This window comes from Artemia franciscana, chromosome 8 (genome assembly GCF_032884065.1).
Source record: "Artemia franciscana chromosome 8, ASM3288406v1, whole genome shotgun sequence".
NCBI lineage: Eukaryota > Metazoa > Arthropoda > Branchiopoda > Anostraca > Artemiidae > Artemia > Artemia franciscana.
The window spans coordinates 43,960,484-43,981,837 of record NC_088870.1 but is presented as its reverse complement, the minus strand read 5'-3'; the positions used below and the strand labels follow the sequence as shown (position 1 = coordinate 43,981,837).

Genomic DNA, 21,354 nt, shown 5'->3' with positions numbered 1-21,354 from the left:
TGATTAGTTTAAATTTAACGCTTAGGAGATCAGTAGCGAACAACACTTGGCTATCTTCCATCAATATTTTTGTTTGTATGACGCAAAAAATATATGAGGGCATTGATTTAGGTTTCTGTTTATTGCCTAGATCAAGTACTGTATGTTGTGCCGCTGTGCAAATTGTCGGGTAGCAAAGTAGCAATGCTACTTGACAGTTTTCAAATTTGTTGGCAGATTTTATCTGAAAATACCATTTTTACGTATAAAAACAATGTTTATACCCCGTCGTGCAAAAAGTGGGTAGCATAGTAGCAATGCTACTTGGTAATTTCCATTGCCTTGTAAAATATGTTGGCAGACTTTGTCTGAAAATACCGGTCTTACACGTAAAAATTATTGTTGCTCAAAGAAAAGCTTTCGAAACACAAGTTGTGCTCCACCGTGCAAAAAATTGGGTAGCAAATTTGGTAGCAAAATTGGGCAGCAAATTTGGTAGCAAAGTAGCAATGCTACTTTGCAGTTTTCATGGCCCACTAAAATTTGTTGCAAGATTTTATCTGAAAATACCATTTTTTACATATAAAAATAATTTTTGTTAAAAGAAAAGCTGTCAAATCACAAGTTGTGTTCCGCCACGAAAAAGGTGGGGTGGCATAGTAGTAATGCTACTTGACAGTTTTCATGGCCTACTAAAATTTTTGGCAGATTGTATCTGAAAACACCAGTGCTTCCACTATTCCCCAATTTTTTAGGATTTCCCAAGAAATCTGCCTTCTCGAAAAAAAAGTTGGCTCCTCAAAAATTTCCTTTCGTTCACTACTGCCACCCCTAGGGATTTATCATAAGTGACAATCCATCCCTAGTAACTCTTAATCTGAGTTAATTTGACACAAGTTTTTTACTTCTTTCCAAAGTTTTGTCTCAATTATTTACTACACATCAAAAACCAGACATAGATCATTGAATTACTAACCTTTCTTCCTATGCTAGTAAAAGCATAATGTTTATAAGATTATACCATTTCATCAAAGATTCTCTTGTGACTCCTGGTAAAGAATTTTATTTGAACAGGTTTACGTTCAGTGTAATTCTAACCCAGGGTTACCATGGCTGACACTTTCGTGCCACTTTGGCTCTTTTTTTTAAGTGGCGCTTGTCGGTAAACGTGACACTTTTAGCAAAACTAGGATTTTTTTTCAAAAAAGCGCTTTTTCACCAAAAAGAAATTTTTTCAAAAAAAGAAAATAAATCAATAAAAAACGGAAGGAAAACTTTGAATGCAGAAGCATCGATGTTCCTTTTCTTTCATTTTTCCGTCTCTCTGTTTTCAGATTCGGAAACGCTATATTGCTTTGTTTATGCTCCTTCATATTAACCATAATCCTTATGCTTCATCATTATCACATTAATCATAAATAACAGCCACTTTGGAAACCTGTAGGTTAATTGTCACCAAAAAGGGATTGGACGTACTTCCTCCTTTTAGCTATTTCCTGGTCACGAAGTTTTGAGTGTAATAATTCATAATTTTCTTAAGTTTTGTCTCTAATATACCTCAGTAGAAGGATATCCTAAAGTTTTCCCAAATAAATCATTTGAAATATTTAATATCTGATCGACTATTAGATGTATTTATCATAGGGCCATCAATAGCTGCGATCTGTGATTGTGGCACTCTGTTCAGTATTATCAGAGAAGAAAAGGTTCAAGTACCCGGACGAACTGCAATAATCCATTGACTCCATTTTGTGGAAAACTGGATGAAAAGCCCTCAGCGTAGACGAGCATTACTTTCCCTTTTTTCCTTTTTCTCAAGAGAAAAAAAAAACGGAAGGCTTTTTCTTTTTTCGTTTCTTTTTTTGCGCTATGAGCAAAGACTCTTCAGAAAAAAGAAAGAGAAAAAAGTACTCTGTGGGACGAATTCTTGTTTTATACAGTAAGCACCATTTGCGCTTTAGAGGGATTTAAATGGGGGGGGGGGGGCTTGAAAGTTGACTAGAGTGGAAGTGTTGTGTAAAGCGGAGAATCAGCACTACCTGATTCTATAAGTGAATGATTCCTGATTCTGATTCCTGAGTAAAATCAATATAAGGTCTGAAAACATAAGAGATTTAGCCAGGATTGAAAACAATATTCTAAAATGAAAAAGGGAAAGCATAGTACCTATGCAGAGAGGGGGAAGGGAATTTTGTGATAAATTTGGAGATATTTTTATTATCGAGCTATAAATTATATGAACATGCCACTTGAGACCTTTTTTATACTCTTTTAGAATATAACCGTCGTTTTGTTCAAAGATTAAATGGACCCTTTAAGATGATACCACTTTCTCTTATTTTCTGCAATTTAGTTTTGATTCTGATTTTCTTTTTTCTAAGGTTTTAGGCAGATTATATTAATCTTATAGATTAAAGGATGCTTATGTATCATACCTCCATCACTCAAGTTTAGGCTATGTAAAACTCGAGAATAAATCGGTTTTATCTGTCAGTATTAAGAAACAATTAGCTTACGCTCAGTGGAAAACAAGAGATATGTGAAAGAATACATTAGAGTTACATAATTGGGGCTAAATATTTGCACACTAGGGGGAGGAGGTAGGTTAGTTTCGGTCAGGCTACCCCCTCCCCCTTAATGTGCAAATATACTTCCCTGTGTGTGTATATGTGTGTGTGTGTATATATGTGTGTGTGTGTGCATATGTGTGTGTGTGTATATGTGTGTGTGTATATGTGTGTAAAGAAATAAGAATAAAAATTGAATATGAACTCTGTTGTCTGTAATTTTTGTAGCTACATCTTTTTTGAACTTCTATTTTTAGTTATCGTTAAGATATCACTTGAGCCGGTAAGTCTATTGAGTTCCTGGCAAATTTAGTAATAATAGTAAATAAAAAAAAATAAAACATAATGGAAGTAAAATAAAATAAAAATAACTAGTAAATTAGTAATAACACATCTTTTACAGGGTACTACCAAAGATATTGGTATTCTTCCACGATCAATCGACGTAATTTTCAACTCACTGGGACCAACTTTGAGTATTGGACAGTATTTAAAACCAGAAAGGTAAGCTGTTGTCAAGGATGAACGTTCATATTATCTTTACTCTTGTCCTGGACACAACTTAGATCTTGTTAGCCATGAAATTTTTAGGGGAGAGAGGGGGAAACGGCTTATAACCTGCTCATTTAGCTTCTACGAAATTGTGTAAAGTTGTATTATAATACAACTTTAATATCAAATTTAATATACATATATTTTTCAATTTATTTGTATTAGATATATTTTAATATATTTATATTTTTGTATTTTAATATAACTTTAGCCGTTTTAACAAAATCCTTTGTAAATTCCAACACTAAAAAAACTCGATCTGTAGTGTTCACATCCTTTGATAAAGTCTAGCAAAAATAAGCTAGGAATCATTCTGAAAGTTAATAAAACTGTTTTTAAACAGAACAATTCCTTTTTCTTTTAAGAAAAGTCAAAGAAATATATGCAGAGAAACCCGAATTCTTTGGAATATTAAACTTTTGTATATGTGGCCTTACGACTTAAAAGCTTCACTTTTCGTAAAACCTTATTGACATTATCCACGCCATGTGAAGGCTGGATATCAGGCTACATTATTCGGTATTTTATATCTTTTAACGTTTTCTTCACAGAATTCTCCTGGAGCAGAGCACAAGATGGTATTAAGTTTCCCCCATAGCCTCACGCCTTAAATTTTAGCAAGCTTAAAAGAGATGATACCAAGTTTATCTTAGCTTTCTTTATCGATTTGTCTGTTGAGTAGATGGGGAGGTAGAAGCTAGTAAACTTTTTTTGCCTCAAAGGGTCGCTGTTTTCGATTAGAAATAATTTTTGTAAAAAAAAATTCTTTTTTTTTCATTTTTGCCATTATATCGTTATAACTTAAAATTCAATTGGAGTTCTTTGAAATTTTAAACTTATTTTAACGTGTTTTAACGAAAATATATCCGGTAATAAGAATCCCTGAAGGCTTTCAAGGAGGAAATTAAGGGGGTAGTGGAGTGTATCTTCAGTGACAAAATCCTCACGTTGGCGAATATTGAGTTTGAATTGATGACAGAATAGGTCATTGGGCAGTAGTTTTCCAATATTTTATTGTTATGTTAGTGTTTTCTTCGACATTTTTCTAGTTCACAAACATGAAACATGTTCTAATAAACTTTAGATGATTTTTTTGGGGGGGTTTTCTTAAAGTTTTTTTTTTGTGTTTATGTCTCAAAAATGGTAATTTTTTGTCTAAAGCTAAAATTACCGGAAACATAAGTGGTAAATTTCACCTGACAAAACTGGGATATCGGTAATTTTTCATGTATTATATTATAGTTATTTATTATATAAGTAAAGTACTAATCGCCACCACTATTTCGCTTGAATTTCATTTTATGGGGTTGTAAATGATGTTATATATTTACCTTTGCACTAAAGTGAAATTTTCTGTCAAAAGGTTACAAGGCTGAAACGTTAATCACCTTAACTTTCTGTTTAATCTTAATTTTCCCCTTAATTTCAAGGGTAAAAGTGCCGCTATTTTAATTTTCTCCTTAATTTGAATTAAATCGTAAATGAACGTCAAATCACAAAGAAGGTTTGTGTAAAACATTTTCCATTGGATTGTTGTTAACTGATAAATTTTGAACAGATTTACAAACAAACAATTAAACAGCTATATTGCATAACAATCAATTAAACAAATTGCAATTATGCTTATAATTTATGCAATTAATTTATATTGCCAAAACCAAGGTTATGCGGGTGTCTGGAGACCCTACTTCAAGAAACGTGCAGCTAACAATAAAAGGAGAGCCGGTAGAAAATGTTGACTCCTTCGTCTACCTAGAGAGCCTCCTAACTTCTGATAACGACTGCTCGAAATCGATCAAACGATCAAACTTGGCCTGTCAGGCGCCAGCTTCAAGAACCTCTTGAAGGACCTCTTCAAGAACCTCTTCTTGAAGACGCCAGCTTCAAGGACCTCTTGCCAATCTGGAAAAACAAGACTCTGTCAACTTCTCTGAAGGTGCGACTCTTCAACTCTCTCATAATCCCAATTGCTTTATGCTCAAGCGAAACCTGGTCAATAAAGGCTGATGATGAGCAAAGAATCTCCGCATTTGAAACTAAATGCCTTAGACGCATTGCAGGGATCACCTACATTGACCGAGTCTCAAATAAAGACCTCCGAAAACTACTCCGTCGTCCATCCGCACCATCATGGACCGGGTCAGAAGCCAGCAACTCCGCTGGCTTGGCCATATCCAGTGAATGTCGGCCAACCAGCTCCCAAAAATCACATTAGAAGGACGGGTTCACGGCCCGCGCCCCAAAGGCCGACCTCGTAAGAGATGGACCGACAACTTCCCGGCCAATAACCTCCTCCGGTTGCTTCGTCTAGCGCCAGATGGATCGAACTACCGTTGCCATATTCATCGTTTGTTCAGAAAAGAAGAAGCCCCAATACAGCCACAAAGGCCGGACGGGACTTATGTCAAGTAAGTCAAGTCAATTATATTTATTCCAAAAAATTGGAAAAAATAAGCTATTCAAATGTTTTGGGAAAAGAAGTATTTGGTAATAGTTAGTGCAAATAAGAATAATGTTTGCAAAAAATCAGCTGAAATATATGTCACCCAGCAGCTTAAGGAGATGCAGCTCTCCTTTGAAGGTATACTCGTCTTGTGGAATAAACAGATTGTCAATGTGTATATTTCTACGAGCGACCAGTCAGGTATTGTTCTTTGCATTAAGCTGTAATCTCAATAGAAATTCAAAGAAATTTTTTGTGAGAAATTCGCCAATGAATAAAATTCCAAGGTATAAATTCTCCCTGCGGAAAGTTCAAGTCCTCCCAGCCGATTAACTACAGTAATATTCTTTAATTTTAAGAAAATTCGGAAAGTTCTCTTTGTGGATAATTCCATCCTCGGAGAATTCCCCTCTGCCAAGCAGATATCCCCCTTACGGAAAACTACTCTGCCGAAAATTATCCATCTTGGAAAAATTTTATTCTTTCATAATTTGATACTTTTTCATGTTTTCAGGGATAATGGCTATAAAATACTTACGGACTCGGAAGTCTTGGAAGAGATCTCTTTGTTCTCGTCACTTGTGAAACCAATAGAAGATTCAAGATCCAAGTCTCAGTTAGCGGGTGAGTTTAACAATTCGTTATCCAGGTATCCAGAGTGCCCTAATTTTAATTAGTTCTCTAAATTAGAGAAGAAACATAGACTTGCAAAAATTTCTGAATTCTGTAGGTCTATGTAGTGCGTTTAAAAAATATTCAAATTCTTGGGTCAGAGAAGATGGAAGTTGATTGTTTGATATGGCTAAGTGGAAACTGACGCAAGTACATACAAAGGAGGGGGGGGGGGTAAAAAGAGGAACAAACGTATAGAATTTTGTTTCCTAGAGAAATTATTTTCTTTTCCCGGTTTGTTAAAAAAGAAACTTGTAAGTATTATCTGACACCAAGATGGACCACCTCCATAATTTTCGACGGAAAAAAGCAAAAAGGATGTGGAACTAGATTTTACAAGGAAGTTATATATTCTTGTTAAGAAGCAGTTTCGACCCGAATATTCGGGGAAGAGGATTCTTATTTGACATATGATCGCAAATTTGGACGAAAAGCTTTAAAACAGTGGAACTTTGCTCAATAAAAACGAAAGCCATTGTGACTCATAGGTATCTGCAGGACTGCCCGTTTGTGTTCAAGACGTCAAGGATTGATTGGAACAATCGTCCGATAGCTGCTTGTCCGATAGGTTTGTCCGATAGCTGCTGCAGCAAGTATTTCCATCAAACCTGTGCGCTCAGTTATTCTCAGTAATTATTAGCCATTTTTCTATGAAGTGCAGACTTTTTAACTGCAGACTAAAGCCAGGTTACAAAAGCCAACAAACTACAACTAGCAAGACCGAACGCAATCAACCAGACGATAAGCGAGCATATTGTAAACTAGAAACACTTTCTTTGTATCCGAATTTGGAGAGGACTAACAATGCATGGCCATCCTATCCCCCATCCCTGAGTGCGCTAGATTACATTTTCTGGGGCTCCTTAAAGGAAATATTGTACGGGGAAAACCCAGACACAATTGATAACCTGAGATAAACCGTCAAGAAAGCAATCCGAATGACATGTTGGGAGTGTTGTGAACAACTTCAGTGGCCGAATGACAAATGTCATCCAGTAGCGAGGCGCCTGGATCAAACCTGTGATTGATTACTGATTGTAGTGACTAAACATTTACCAATTTAAGAACAATTTTGAAATGATCCGTCAAAATTGTCTGCTAATGTTGGACAATAAAACACAAATCTTTATCTTTGTGAAATCAAATAAAATCCATAAAATCCAACAAACCACAATAAAATGTTTGCTTCTGTTAATCTTTTTTTTTTTTTAATCATTTTTTATGGGCTCCACTCTGTAAAAATTTAAAAGTTGTGAATTCTATATGTAATGGAAAAGCGTCCATATACAGTTATAATGTTTTTTGGGAGTAAAGGTTGCCAATCTTAACACACAAAAATAGCAAAAATCATGCTAAAATATATATATATATATATATATATATATATATATATATATATATATATATATATATATATATATATATATATATATATATATATATATATATATATATATATATATATATATATTAGTTAACATTAGTTGTGCATAACTCCCTTTTTAAGATATCACAATACAGCTTCTGACAAATTATGGCAAAATTATTATTAGCTTTATCCACTGGCACAATTACAAATTCATTCTTTAGATTAGCAATTGCTTGTTTAATCTTCGCATTATAAAATAATGATTTAGTGTTACTATTTTTTAAGTTAGAATATATTTTATTTCTTACTCTACTAATAATTAAATTCTTCCAACTTTGAAAACTCTCTTTATTTTTATTCTCTTTCTTACACCACTTATCAATAAATAAATCAAAATCATTTTCCAAGCCATCAAGAACACTCGATGGTTTCAAATGATGAGAAAGACGGAAATTAGCCCCTTTATTCATTATAATTTGAAGATCATCTTGCTTTATTATTGACAAGTCCCCTGTTATAACATGTTTGTAAGTAGGATTTACAAATGGGCCAAGTTGCTTACAATTACAAACCGGTTTCCAATTTATATCACTATCTAGTTTTTTTAGTATTAAATTATAATTAAAAATAATTTGCCCAATAGTTTTTGAAAATTTATAAGTTAAAACTGGACTATCATTATAATTTAAATTACTAGGAAGGGCCTGTTTCACATGCCGCTGATTTAAAATTTCTGGTAAATTAATATCTTCAATCTGCTTACAAGTAAAATTAATAGGTAAATATAATCTGTTATCCTTATTACTAATCTTATCGAACTTTTTCTTTTTTGAAATAAATTTCGTTTTAGTTAGAATGCAAATTGTATCACATATTACTTTAAAATTATAATCAAGAGCTGTATTATTCTTAACAATCCAGAAAAGTTTGATTAAATTCCTCTTGGATAAATTATTTAGACACTTTATTACAGAAATCATACCCCTAGATTCAAGTAGCTGGCATAGATCTATAGAAAGCATATGTACATCTAATTCATTTTTTCTATTATTTTTCCTATGTCCTCTCGATCGTTTTTTACGTTAGTAGGACAAGTAAAAGAAGGATGGTCCATAAAACCATCAATACATTTAACAACAACATGAGACATGTCACCATATTTTGCTACACGATCATTTAGCCCAAAAGGATAAGCTGTACCAAGAGTATGGATCCAGAAATCCTCCTGTTTACGTAGTCTATTATTCTTCTCTTCTTTATTTAAATTTTCTAATTCTAAATTTTCTAAAATTGTGACAGTTATATCTGATATGGAACATTTACCATTATTACAATGTTGAACTAGATAGTTATTAGTTTTTTCATTATTAACTGTTGTCTTATGTCCAGAAAATCTTTTATATATATTATTAGTTGTTTCCCCCACATATTGTAGGCAGCATTTATTACATTCTAATAGGTAAATTACATTGGTTGTTCTACAATTAACATTACCACGTGACTTGCATGCAAAATTTTTATTATACAATGTACTTTTAACAGAAGTCCGTGGGACAAAATGATCTTGGCAAAGAAAACAACGACTTTTACACTTACTAACTTTCAAAACACAATCAACCATAAAGAATAATCCATGGACAGGCAGTCATGTCGTCAATAAGTATAAGTCGTCATTTACCAAACAATAGAAAAAATAATATAGACAAATAATTCAGAGGCAACACCCAACATAAGGGCTCATCAGGAGAATACACTGGCCTATATAGGGTTTCGCCACTCTAAATTCTCTACCCAGCACAGTGTTGTGGCTACCACAGAATATCCATGGCATCCCCGCGTCAGGTATCACCCCCAAAATACATGCCTATGAAAAAAAAAAACAGCAAATGTAAAACAACCAAGTAAAACCAAAAACAAACTTATCCTGTTAATATATCCCTCCTTTTAGCAACAATAGGTAAACTAAATATTATAAATTTTACCAAATCACAAATATTAACACATTGCAAAAAACCTGAATGAACTAAACAATCATAGAATTCATCTTTACCATGTGGCTAATTTTTTAGAAAATCCGCTCAATTAGAAACACAATTCAAAATAAATCCCCGCGTCAGGTATCACCCCCAAAATACATGCCTGTGAAAAAAAAACCAGCAAATGTAAAACAACCAAGTAAAACCAAAAACAAACTTATCCTGTTAATATATCCCTCCTTTTAGCAACAATAGGTAAACTAAATATTATAAATTTTACCAAATCACAAATATTAACACATTGCAAAAAACCTGAATGAACTAAACAATTATAGAATTCATCTTTACCATGTGGCTAATTTTTTAGAAAATCCGCTCAATTAGAAACACAATTCAAAATAAATGGCGCTGTGACAACATTTCTCGAACCTCCGAATAACCTGAAATTCTAAAAATTCTCTAAACTTTCCCCCTTGACTCACTCGAAACTCTATGCTGCATTCTTGTGCTCTGCTGAACTGATTGCTAGGTCCCTGACTTTGCCGAAAGGAACTCTATTAGAATTTATTAATCTTTGATGACAATCACTTGCAAAACACCACTGTTTGCCTTCACTGTTGTTTCTGATGCAATCTTCAAGACTCTCCCTAAAAACTCCCTTTATACTGAGCTTTTTTCCTCTGCGGAACTGATGTTATGATCTGCTTAAATCTGGCTTTGATCTAAAAACCTGATAATATTGATCAGAAACATCCTTCATGCCCTGGATTTCCCACTCTTCTCAATTTTTCTGATCTGCATTTAATTCACGTCTTTTTATTGATTAAGCCTTTCATTTAGTGTCCGAATAGTGACTACCGTTATTCAAATGGTATTCAATAACCTGAAATTCTAAAAATTCTCTAAACTTTCCCCCTTGACTCACTCGAAACTCTATGCTGTATTCTTGTGCTCTGCTGAACTGATTGCTAGGTCCCTGACTTTGCCGAAAGGAACTCTATTAGAATTTATTAATCTTTGATGACAATCACTTGCAAAACACCACTGTTTGCCTTCACTGTTGTTTCTGATGCAATCTTCAAGACTCTCCCTAAAAACTCCCTTTATACTGAGCTTTTTTCCTCTGCTGAACTGATGTTATGATCTGCTTAAATCTGGCTTTGATCTAAAAACCTGATAAAATTGATCAGAAAGATCCTTCATGCCCTGGATTTCCCAGTCTTCTCATTGTTCTTGATCAGACTGTCAATTAACATACTTTTACTGACTAACGTTTTTCAACTAGTGGCCGAACTGTGACTCCCGTTATTCAAATGACATGAAGTGACCAAATATTTTATAGGAAAATTTCACCTTTTCAGCAGAAGAGAACTCTGTTGCCTGACTTTTTTGAAGTTAGATGATGTCAACAATAGTACCCGTTTCGTTTTTAACTTTGCTTTTTTTTTCAACGATATTCAAAATGCACTCTGATTGTTTGATTTGTTTGTATGGAAACTTACACAAGCATATCTCTTAAAAAGAATAATGAAAATTGATGTATTAAATTATTTATGAAAAGACCTTCATTGACAGCTATGAAAGTTTTGAGAGCACTAGACACCAAGTTTAAAAAAAAGATAAAAAATGAAAGATAAGGTAGAAACACGTGCTACTAAAGAGCTTAAGAAGCCGCAGATTCCTTTTGAAGTTGCAGTTCTATTTTGGAATCAAGAGTTTTTTGGTGTTTGAATTTTTACCAATGAAAAGTGTTGTTGGATTTAATGCTTATGTTGACTTCTTTATTATCCGTGTCTAAAGTGGCACCACGGACAAAAATGTGACCCTCATCTAAAAACTTGACAGTTTAAAAAAAAAGGAAAAAATCTCAGACAAGTGTGGTTTTCAGGTATAAAATGACAAGATGATCCGGAGGGACAGAAAACGTTTTATTTTCATTTCTTTGGTACCGTAAGATTTCGAAAGGAACAGTACAAACATCAAAAACAGGTTTTTGATCTTTGAATTTTTACGAATGATAAGCGGTGTCGGGTTTAAATAATCTTGTTGACTTACTTATTTGTCCAAAGTGGCAACACTGATGAAAATGTGGTCATCATCAAAAAACCTGATAATTAGAAGAAAAAAAAGTCAGAAAACCGCGGTTATCAGGTATAAATTGACCTAAGATATCCAAGGGGGACTAAAATGTTTTATTTTAATTTGTTTGGTAGTTTCAGTCTTCAAAATGTACTATATAAACATCAAAAATAGATTTTGATGTTTGAATTTCTACGAATGAAAGGCGTTTTTGGATTTAAATAATTATATAGGTCTATTTAATTTCCTGGTTCAAAGCAGCAACACTAAAAAAAAAATATGGCTCTCATCCAAAAACTTGATAATTTTGATCAGAAAGATCTTTCATGGCGTGGAATTTCCCAGTCTTTTCAATCCTCCGAATCAGACTGTCCGTTAACCTCTTTTTTTGTCCTGTTTGGTGTTTCAGTCGGTTTGTCCTCGACTTACTAATACGAGACCCAGAGATCAAACACGTCTGTAGTAACAAACTTCGTAGCCGATTCAAGGAACCTAGTTGTCAAGAAACGGCGTTAATCCGATACAGTACATTAACATCTTTTGATTGGATAAGCTAGAAACACATAGCCCCCAACAGCTCAAGAAGGCGCGGCTTACCTTTAAGATGTAGTTGTCTTAGGAATTAATATATCTTTAGATTTTGAATTTTTGTGATCAAAAAGTTTGTCTAATTGAACGTATTATTTTTATTTATTTTTACGATTAAACATGGCAACACTGACGAAAATGTGATACTGCCGTGATACCCTCATAATTTTGAGATAAACGAAAGAGAAATTTGAAAAAACTGCGGTTTTCAGGTAGTAATATACCTAATATGGATCAATAGTTGGTTAAAAATCGATTGGATGTTCAAATTTGGAGATATGTTACTAAAATGAAGGGCATTCAATTTTGAATTCCCTTGTTTAGAAAGACCAGAAAAGTTTAGACTTTATCTACCTCACTAATAGAAAGTTTTTTTCTCTAGTCCAATTAATAACTAAACACTAAATTCTCAAGAACCTCGAGAATAGAGGTTTTTATTTTTCTCTAGTCCACTTAATAACTAAACACTAAATTCTCAAGAACATCGTGAATAGAGGTTTTTTATTTTTCTCTAGTGCAGTTAATAACTAAACACTAAATTCTTAAGAACTTCGTGAATAGAGGTTTTTATTTTTCTCTAGTCCAGTTAATAACTAAATACTAAACTCTCAAGAACTTCGGGAATAGAGGATTTTATTTTTCTCTAGTCCAGTTAATAAATAAACAATAAATTCTTAAGAACCTCGTGAATAAAGATTTTTATTTTTCTCTAGCCTGGTTAATAACTAAACACTAAATTCCAAGAACATCATGAATAGAGGTTTTTATTTTTCTCTTGTCCAGTTAATAACTAAACACTGAATTCTTAAGAACCTCGTGGTTACTTTTTATTTTTCTCTAGTCCAGTTGATAGCTAAACTCTAAATTCTTAAGAACCTCGTGAATAGAGGTTTTTATTTTTCTCGCGTTCACTAAGTAACAAAAATGGTTTTCCTTTCTAGTTCCGTTAATAGCTAAACGCCAAATCCCTCAAAACTCCGTAGATATATCCCAGAGATCCCGGGATAGTGGAAGCGTTACCTTGACAACCGATTGGATGTCTACAGTTTGGATTTCAGTGGTTGAAATCTACAATGATCAGATTTACGATGTATTGGCAATGAAGAAAGATAAACAAGAAAGAGTGCTCACAGCCCCTCTGAAATTGGCAGAAGAAGGGAAAGGGTGTTTCTTCATCAAGAACATGCAAGAAATACTTGTACGTAGCGCTGATGAGGCGTACCAAGTTATTCAGGTAGGATACGATTTATTGCACCAAATGAAGCATCTTAAAGAGCCTGACATTGCCTTTTGTGACTAATCAAGATCTCGCCCTGGGCACAAGAGAGGCAAGCACTGCCGCTAGTTTTATTATTATTTGCTACCAGTTTAGCATATTACAAAAATATAATTATATTAATATATAGTAATTATATTAATTATACTATATAGTAATTTCCAGGAAAAATTGAAAAAAAAGCCACAAATATAAATAGGCCATGTCAAACGATAAAACTGAAGAATATATGTAATGTAAGTTGAAAAAACTAAAGAAGAGGAAGGATAAAAATCAGATGAAAATCGGCAAATTGGATTTATTTTTGTGCTTTTTTAAATCCTCTTAATTCCTCTGAGAGTTCCTTTTAAAAAGAAAGTAAAAACACAAAAGAGGAAAGATGTTTTTTTTTAGTTCGTCATTGTTTTATTTATGTATTTATTTCCCGCAAAATCCCAAAATATTTAAAATATAGATATGATTGTGCATGGAAGTTTTTGAGTGAGTTTGATTTTTTGTGGCTTCTTTGTTTTTTTTTTATTTGAATTATGTTTGGTCATGGTGGCTTTTTGTCATATAAGTGAGACATTCCGTTCACATATCACAAAAAACAGCAAATTTTGAAAAACGATTGTGCAAAACCAGGCAATGAAAGAGGAACATTCACCAAAATATTATAATCACACTTGGAGAAGCTCTTGAAAAGCAAGTAAAATTTTTCACACCTCTATCCTTTCCAACTCTTCCATTCAATATAAGAAAAATTTTCATTACTACAAAAGTCTGAAATGTTACGACCCCCAATTAGCCTTCCGTCTACTATGGTCCTTACTTGGCCTCAGAGGGAGATGAGTTACCAAATCATCCCACACCACCCAAGCAGCCCCGTCCATACAGGCATGATGTGACATCAAAAGATCTGGAGTAACCCCAACATAACCATTAAAGTCCCCCATAAGACAAAACGAATCGGAAGGGAACTGAATAGAAAATTTACGTTTTTCATCTTCTAATATACACCACGTATCCTCGTTGTACGAGCTTGGCTCTGAAGGGATATAAACAGCACAAAAAATAATAAAGCGACTATCTTCTTCGACTTTTAACCATATTAAATAAAAAGTAATTATAGAAAACAATTTTTTTTTACTGAAAGTAAGGAGCGACATTAAAGCTTAAAACTAACAGAAATTATTCCGAATATGAAGGGGGCTGTCCCTTTCTTATTCTCCCGCTCTTTACGCTAAACTTTGACTCTTTCTCACAATTCTACTTTTTAAAACAGTAAAAACAAAGATGCTCACCAACACGTTGTCTGTACTCTTTTATTTTATTTCAGTGCCCCCGCCTCCCCCTCCCCCTGAAGAAAAATCATGGATACACCCTTGCGATGAGAATACATCCTCAGTTATCATTTCCAATTTCCTAAAGTGTTCTACATCTTTTTACCCTCTCCTCCTTTTCTACCTCAATTTGAGTACTTCTCACCCTAAAAGTTTTAATAGTATCTGATAATCTAATCTTTCGTAATATATTTACATTGATAGTGTAAAAAATAGGCAAATATATCCCTTACTCTACTTAAGTATCATAAATTTCAGATACCCAGTAGACCATTTTTTTGCATATACTTATATTTATTATTTTTACCTTTATTAGAACATGCGCTTTACCTGGTTTTGGCGTGACTAGGGGAAATTCTGCAATAATTGGAGTAATTCAAAAAAGCCCTTCGGTTTTTCGCAATTCACAAAGCACGACTGAATTATGCCATTTGTATCACTTTTGGACGAAAATCTTCAAATTTTAGACCCAGGAATTGTACCTCCTCCAACCCAGTAAGATTTCGTGGTACTTGTATGATATACGCCCTACCCAATGTTCTTCCAATATGTTTTTCTGATGCTGAATCACTGAATCAATTTGAGCACTTCTCACTTTAAATTTTGAACATGGAGGGGGGGGGTTGTTAAAATATAATGGGTCTGGAGGCCTAATTTGTCATATATAATTATTCTGCATATTATTTACTTCATAATATGCAGAATAAGAATTGTTATTAAAATTTCACACTGTCCAAATACTTTACCCCACCCACCCCCTAATTTGCAAATATATAGCTCAAATTACATTTTTTTATCTATTTTGTCACTTCTATTTGTCTTGTCTCACGCTAAGCTAAAAGAAGTTAACGAAAAAAAAAAACGGTTCTATTTTGTGTCCAACCTGAGTGGTAGGCCGTATACCATACAAGTACTATTTTGCCTTTTAAGGGAGAAAGGCTGATTGTCACTCCAATTCATTGTGCAACTGACGCGTATATGAGAGGTTTTATACCGTATTTTGCTTCTGTTGTTAACGTTTAGTACCATCTTAAGTTGTTTATTTCATTACTCATGCATAGGCTCTCTCATTATTTTTCGTTCGATTATTTCCTTTCGATGATTTTGTATATTTTCAATTTTGTGGAATTGTTGCATGCTTTTTATCTAGTTGTCTTTGATTAGGGAGGTTCCTTACTGTGCTTATTACGTTTTTTTTATATATATTTTGTATCTTAGTTAGTTTTTTTTATCGACCTTTATTTTTTTTGTTTATTGCTTCAATTTTTTTAAGGTAAATTTTCTCCAGTGAGGGTTATCTTGAGAAAAAAAAAAAAAACTCCATCCTATTTCAAGCCCGTTTTTTTTTCAAATTTTTCAGGCGGTGATAAAAATTTACGATATGTCGTTACAAATCTAAACCACAGCAGTTCTGGAGCTCATTCAATGTTTGAAGTTTGACATTCAAATATTTCCCATTTAGCATTTCTATACTTTTGACATTCTATCCCTCGATATTTCAATTCTTGGCCAACCTTTATTGATTGGTATTTCAGAGTTCAAGGTGTCATCTTCTAAATCGGATACTGCTTGGACATTATTAATTCAGTAAGTTTTATGTGAAGAGAAAAATATATAAAAAAAAATAAATAAATTTCGCAATAGGGATTATAGTGACGTATAATCCCTACTTACTGACCTACATGTTGCAGATATTGCACGGATATTATCTCACACGGAAAATAACGAATTCATTTACTTTGTAAAGGATTATTTTGAGCTAATTTAATCGGATGTGACAGCTGTTTGACAGTATGGTGAGTAATAAACTGATTTGATTTTGGACTTTGGCTAATTGTCCATATAATAGTTAATTATACCATTATGACGGAATATGTACATTCGTCGGTGTTGAATTTTGTGCAATCTAATCTTAAGGAAGGAGTAAGTGATAAAGTTATTGCTAACCATGCTGTTGGTTTTTTCGATGACAAGTCTATTATGACGGCTAAAATAGAACTTTGGTCTCGTGTTTACGAGGGTGAATGTGTACAAAGACGCCAAGGCGATCAAGCTAATTACCATCACATTAAGGACATGATGGAAATCTTCCAGAACTGCGACAACGAAAATTTGTCTTTGCCTACATACGTGATTATTTTGCCTACCGAGGTTCCTGTTATTCCTGCTGTGGCTTATTCTAGCTTCGCCTCAAAGCTTGTAAACATTGATTCGGAACTTAAGCAAATTCATGAGAAGATTTCGTCGTATGATCTTAAATTTCCCCCTCTTAGCAGCCCTGGCCCTCAGTCATTGAATCACGATCTGACGACCGTTGTTATTGCTAAAGTCCCATCGGAATTAAATAATCCTGCCAAGCGTCGCGAAATAATAGACTCTATTCCAGGTCATGAATGTATTCATAGCATTAAGCCCTCTGGCGATAAGCTGGTGGTACGAATTGACAAGATTGCTGCAAGGAACTTTTGCAATGCCGTTCCGTCTGTAATGAGAGATTGTGACGTCAAAGTAAAAGAAACGAAATATATTGGAATCATTAAAGGTATACCGACCAGTTTTGATGAGGGGATGTTAATTGATAGCGACAATATTACTCATGCGAAACGAATAGGCAGTTCTTTGGCTGTTAGAGTGTTTTTTGAAAACGCTGTTGAGCTCGCTAATGCACTTCGACTTGGTATAAAGATTGGGTATGAGATATATCGAGTTTACGAATTCCAACGCCCACCCAAATGCTGTTATAATTGCCAATCACCAAATCACTTAAAATCAAATTGTGATAAAGAAAAATGCTGCTCCCGTTGCGCAGGGCAACATAAATCCTCGCCAGATTCTCCGTGCCAGGCTGCACCAAAATGCGCGAACTGTCAAGGCAATTATGTGTCATTCTCAATGAAATGCCGAATTCTTCGTGAACTTCTGTCGAATCGATCGTCCTATGCAAGAAAATGAGTGCTAAGACTAACTTCACTATATGTTCGTTCAATATTAACGGTACTAAGGATAAAGACGTTTTTTTAGATCAGACATTAGAAAATTTTGATGTTTTTATTCCTCCAGGAACATTTCCTACCTATAGTGAGCTTAAACTCCCTAAGGAGAAGTAACGAACACTTAGTTTTTTCTAAAAGTCGCAAAACCTCTGGCAGACCATCAGGTGGCATAGTATGCTTAATAAAAAAGACGCTGTTTTCACCACCCCCTTTATGTTATCACGAGAGTGATTGTTATATTGCTACCCGTCTTGCCAACCTTGTCCTCATTAATGTTTATCTCCCCTGCGACCAAAAATCCCTCCGATGTTTAACTAAATTTACAAAATCTTGCGTATTAGTAAAAAGTCTTTTGAGTGGCATTGAGAGTAATGGACTGGATTGGTCATTGATCGGTGATCTGAATTGTAACATTAACTCTTCATCAGTGCGGACTGAGCTTCTTTTAGATTCCCTACCGAATAGTTACAAAATTTTGAAGAAAGATGGCTCCCATTCATATATCCATAATAGTGGCTCACTTTCGGACATTGACCATTGTATCGTTTCTTCTGGTCTCATCTGTGGCGAAGTCCATGTTGATCAGGATGAGCGTGATTATGACCGTCTCCCCTTATCCCTCACTGTTACCCTTAATGCTACTGTTGAAAAGAACCTTCGTCCTAATTCTAGGAAGTGGATTTCTAAAAGAGAATGGAACAAAGCTGATTGACCTCTTTATTTTTCCACACTTGTTTGCTTTCTATCAACGATTAAAGTCCCTTTTAATCTGTTGTGTACAACTGTTGGGTCCCCACAAGCCAGAATTCAGCTTAATATTTATTATAGCCACATTGTTTCGTGCTTAAAGAGGTCTGAAGAGGTAGCTGTTCCCCTTTGTCGCTTTCGAGCACAAACAAGAAGTTCAATTTGGAAGAATGACCCAGAGCTCAAAACAATAAAAAATCGGGCTAAATTGTGGTTAAAAATTTGGATAGCTTGCGGCCGCCCTTTAAGGGGTAATGTTTTCGATATTAAACAAAGAACAAAGCTTGATTTTAAATTCTATCTTCGAAAAATTAGGTATAATGGTGCCGAATTTCCTAAGACTCCTAGCCAGTGGAAAAAAGTGATTAATGTCGCGAAGTTCAATAGGTTGCCTACGGCCGACCGAATCCCTAATGTATCATGGATCAATCATTATAGTAACATTTTCGATACAGTGATATATGCGGTCCATTTTCGTTTTGTCAAGCTCTGTTCTAGCCTGTTGCCTAAGAAAATCATTCAAGGTCATATACCCTTCCGTTTGTGTTGACCGTGTCAAAAGAAGTGTAGAGAGACTTAAATCGAAATCTTATGATATAGACGGCATCAGTGCTGTTCTCCTCAATATCGAATCAGAGGAATTAGTTTATCACTTGCAGTTACTTTTTCAGACGTGTTTATGCTCTTCTTTAGTCTCTGATTCGTTTTTAGTTGGTAACATTACGTCAATTTTGAAACGTGGTAAGGATCCAACTAGTTGCGCTTCGTATAGGCCTATTACGGTTGCTAGTACTTTAAGTAAAGTATTTGAATATGTTTTGCTCCCTGATCTCCTGTCTAATGTAGATTATATGTCTAATCAGTTTGGCTTCAAGCCGTATATAGGATGCCAACATGCTCATCGTGCTATAGTATTATTTGACGCGCCTAAAAATGGTTTTGAGGTTCATTTCTGTGCACTCGATGTTACAAAAGCTTTTGATTCAATATGCCATAGCCAACTTTGGTACTCTTTAATCCAACTTGGTGCAAATGTGTCTATTATATCAACTCTTCGTTTTTGGTATGCTAATTCACATGTTCGACTCAAGTCAGGTGACACCTACGTTGGTAATATCCCTATCCGTTCTGGTCTTAGCAAGGAGGAGTCTTATCCGTTTAATGCTTGTCTTTATTCTGTTTTGCCACGTATTAATCCATCATGTTTTTTAGGCCTAACTAATCATTCGTATATTGCATATGCAGATGATTTACTTTCGATCAGCCACACTAAATCTAGCCTGATTAAATCGACCCAGCTTGTTTCTTAGTCTTTTGAGGAAATCGGCCTCAAACTTAATACTGAAAAATGTGAATATTTAGTTTTTAATGCTAAGCATCAAAGAAGTGATCTTGATTGTGGTTATTTTTCAGTTAAGCTCGTTTCTTCGATTCGGTGGCTTGGTATTAGTATTTGTTCATCTTTATCGGCTTTTCGATCTTGTGGGCTTAATGATATTAAAAGTAAGCTTAAACTTGGGTACGCGAAAATTGTCCCGATCCGAGGCAGATTTTCACGAAAGGCTTTATCCAGACTTTATTCTACATATTGCGATCATTCGCAATGTTGCGAGCGTTCTTATAGAAATCAGAAGATTATCAGAAAGTTTTGTGTTACTGATATTATTTTTGTTTATAAAAAAAACTCTATGCTAGTTGCCTGTCAACGCTTGGGTCCTTACCACCCTTTGATTAGACTGTATTAATTGTATTGTTTGTGTTATTTTGTTTTTCTTTCCTTAATGTTTTTACTCCGCTTAAATTGTCAAAACAAGCGGGTAACAAATAAATTATTATTTATTATTTCGTTTATCTACATTAGTCTATTTTTTTCGGTTCCAATTATTATTCTTTTATTTGTTTTTTTTTTATGAAAAGTGTTTGTTAGTTACGGTCATTGTGCAAATAAGATTTTATCTTGTCAAACGTTCCTTTATTACAATTTTCAGATGGAGATAGAAATTTATGATGTGCCTTATACAAATCTAAACAGCAACTCTTCCTGATTGCATTCGATAATTAAAATTAAACAGCTTTATAGCTGATATTCAATATTTGATGTTTCGAGTTTTATATTTCGATATTTTTTACTTTAAAATTCAATATTTAAAATTCAAAATTTTGATAGTTCATATTCAACATTCGATATTTTGATGTTTCATGTTTAACATTTCGATATTTTTCCTTGGTTTCATTTTTTTCATCTATCTAGATTAGTATATTTTCCTTTAGCTTTTTTATTGCTCTATTTTTTATGCGCTAAACGCAAGTTTGGCAGTGTTTGAAACTAACGGCCATTGTGAGAACAAAATTTATCATGTCTCAAATCCCCCTTTTCACAATTTTTCAGGTGGGAATAAAAAACTTGCGATATGCTTCTACAAATCTAAACCGCAGCAGTTCCCGATCCCATTCCATATTCCAAATACGTGTTGTTCCCCAATCAACCAAAGATGGCAGTGTTGGCAAAATTCATCAATTGCTTTCTGTGACCTGGCCGGAGCTGAAAGAACAGCCAAAGCACAATCAAAAGGAGAACGGCTGCAGGAAGCATGCATGATAAATCTATCATTGGCTACTTTGCACCATGTAATGGACGCTTTGAGATATAATGGAAAAGCCAAAATTAAAAAACCCCTGAGAATAAGGTGTGTTTTCAAAGCTTTCCCTATTTTTTATAAGGCTTTCCTCTCTTTTTATTTCCCTTCTTTTTTATTATAAATTTATCGTTAGGGAAATGAATATAATAGGA

General features: G+C 34.2%; 1 protein-coding gene across 1 annotated transcript in view; it reads left to right on the top strand.

Annotated features, from left to right (window-relative positions):
* LOC136030688 (kinesin-like protein KIF20A) overlaps nucleotides 1-21,162 on the top strand; it is a 32,626-nt gene extending 11,464 nt beyond the window's left edge. Inside the window, exons 3-6 of the mRNA XM_065709755.1 lie at nucleotides 2,950-3,050; nucleotides 6,056-6,165; nucleotides 13,167-13,459; nucleotides 20,953-21,162. Of these exons, the coding sequence (XP_065565827.1) occupies nucleotides 2,950-3,050; nucleotides 6,056-6,165; nucleotides 13,167-13,459; nucleotides 20,953-21,162 (714 nt within the window). The remainder of the gene's footprint in view (nucleotides 1-2,949; nucleotides 3,051-6,055; nucleotides 6,166-13,166; nucleotides 13,460-20,952) is intronic.
* The last annotated feature ends 192 nt before the right edge of the window (nucleotides 21,163-21,354 follow it).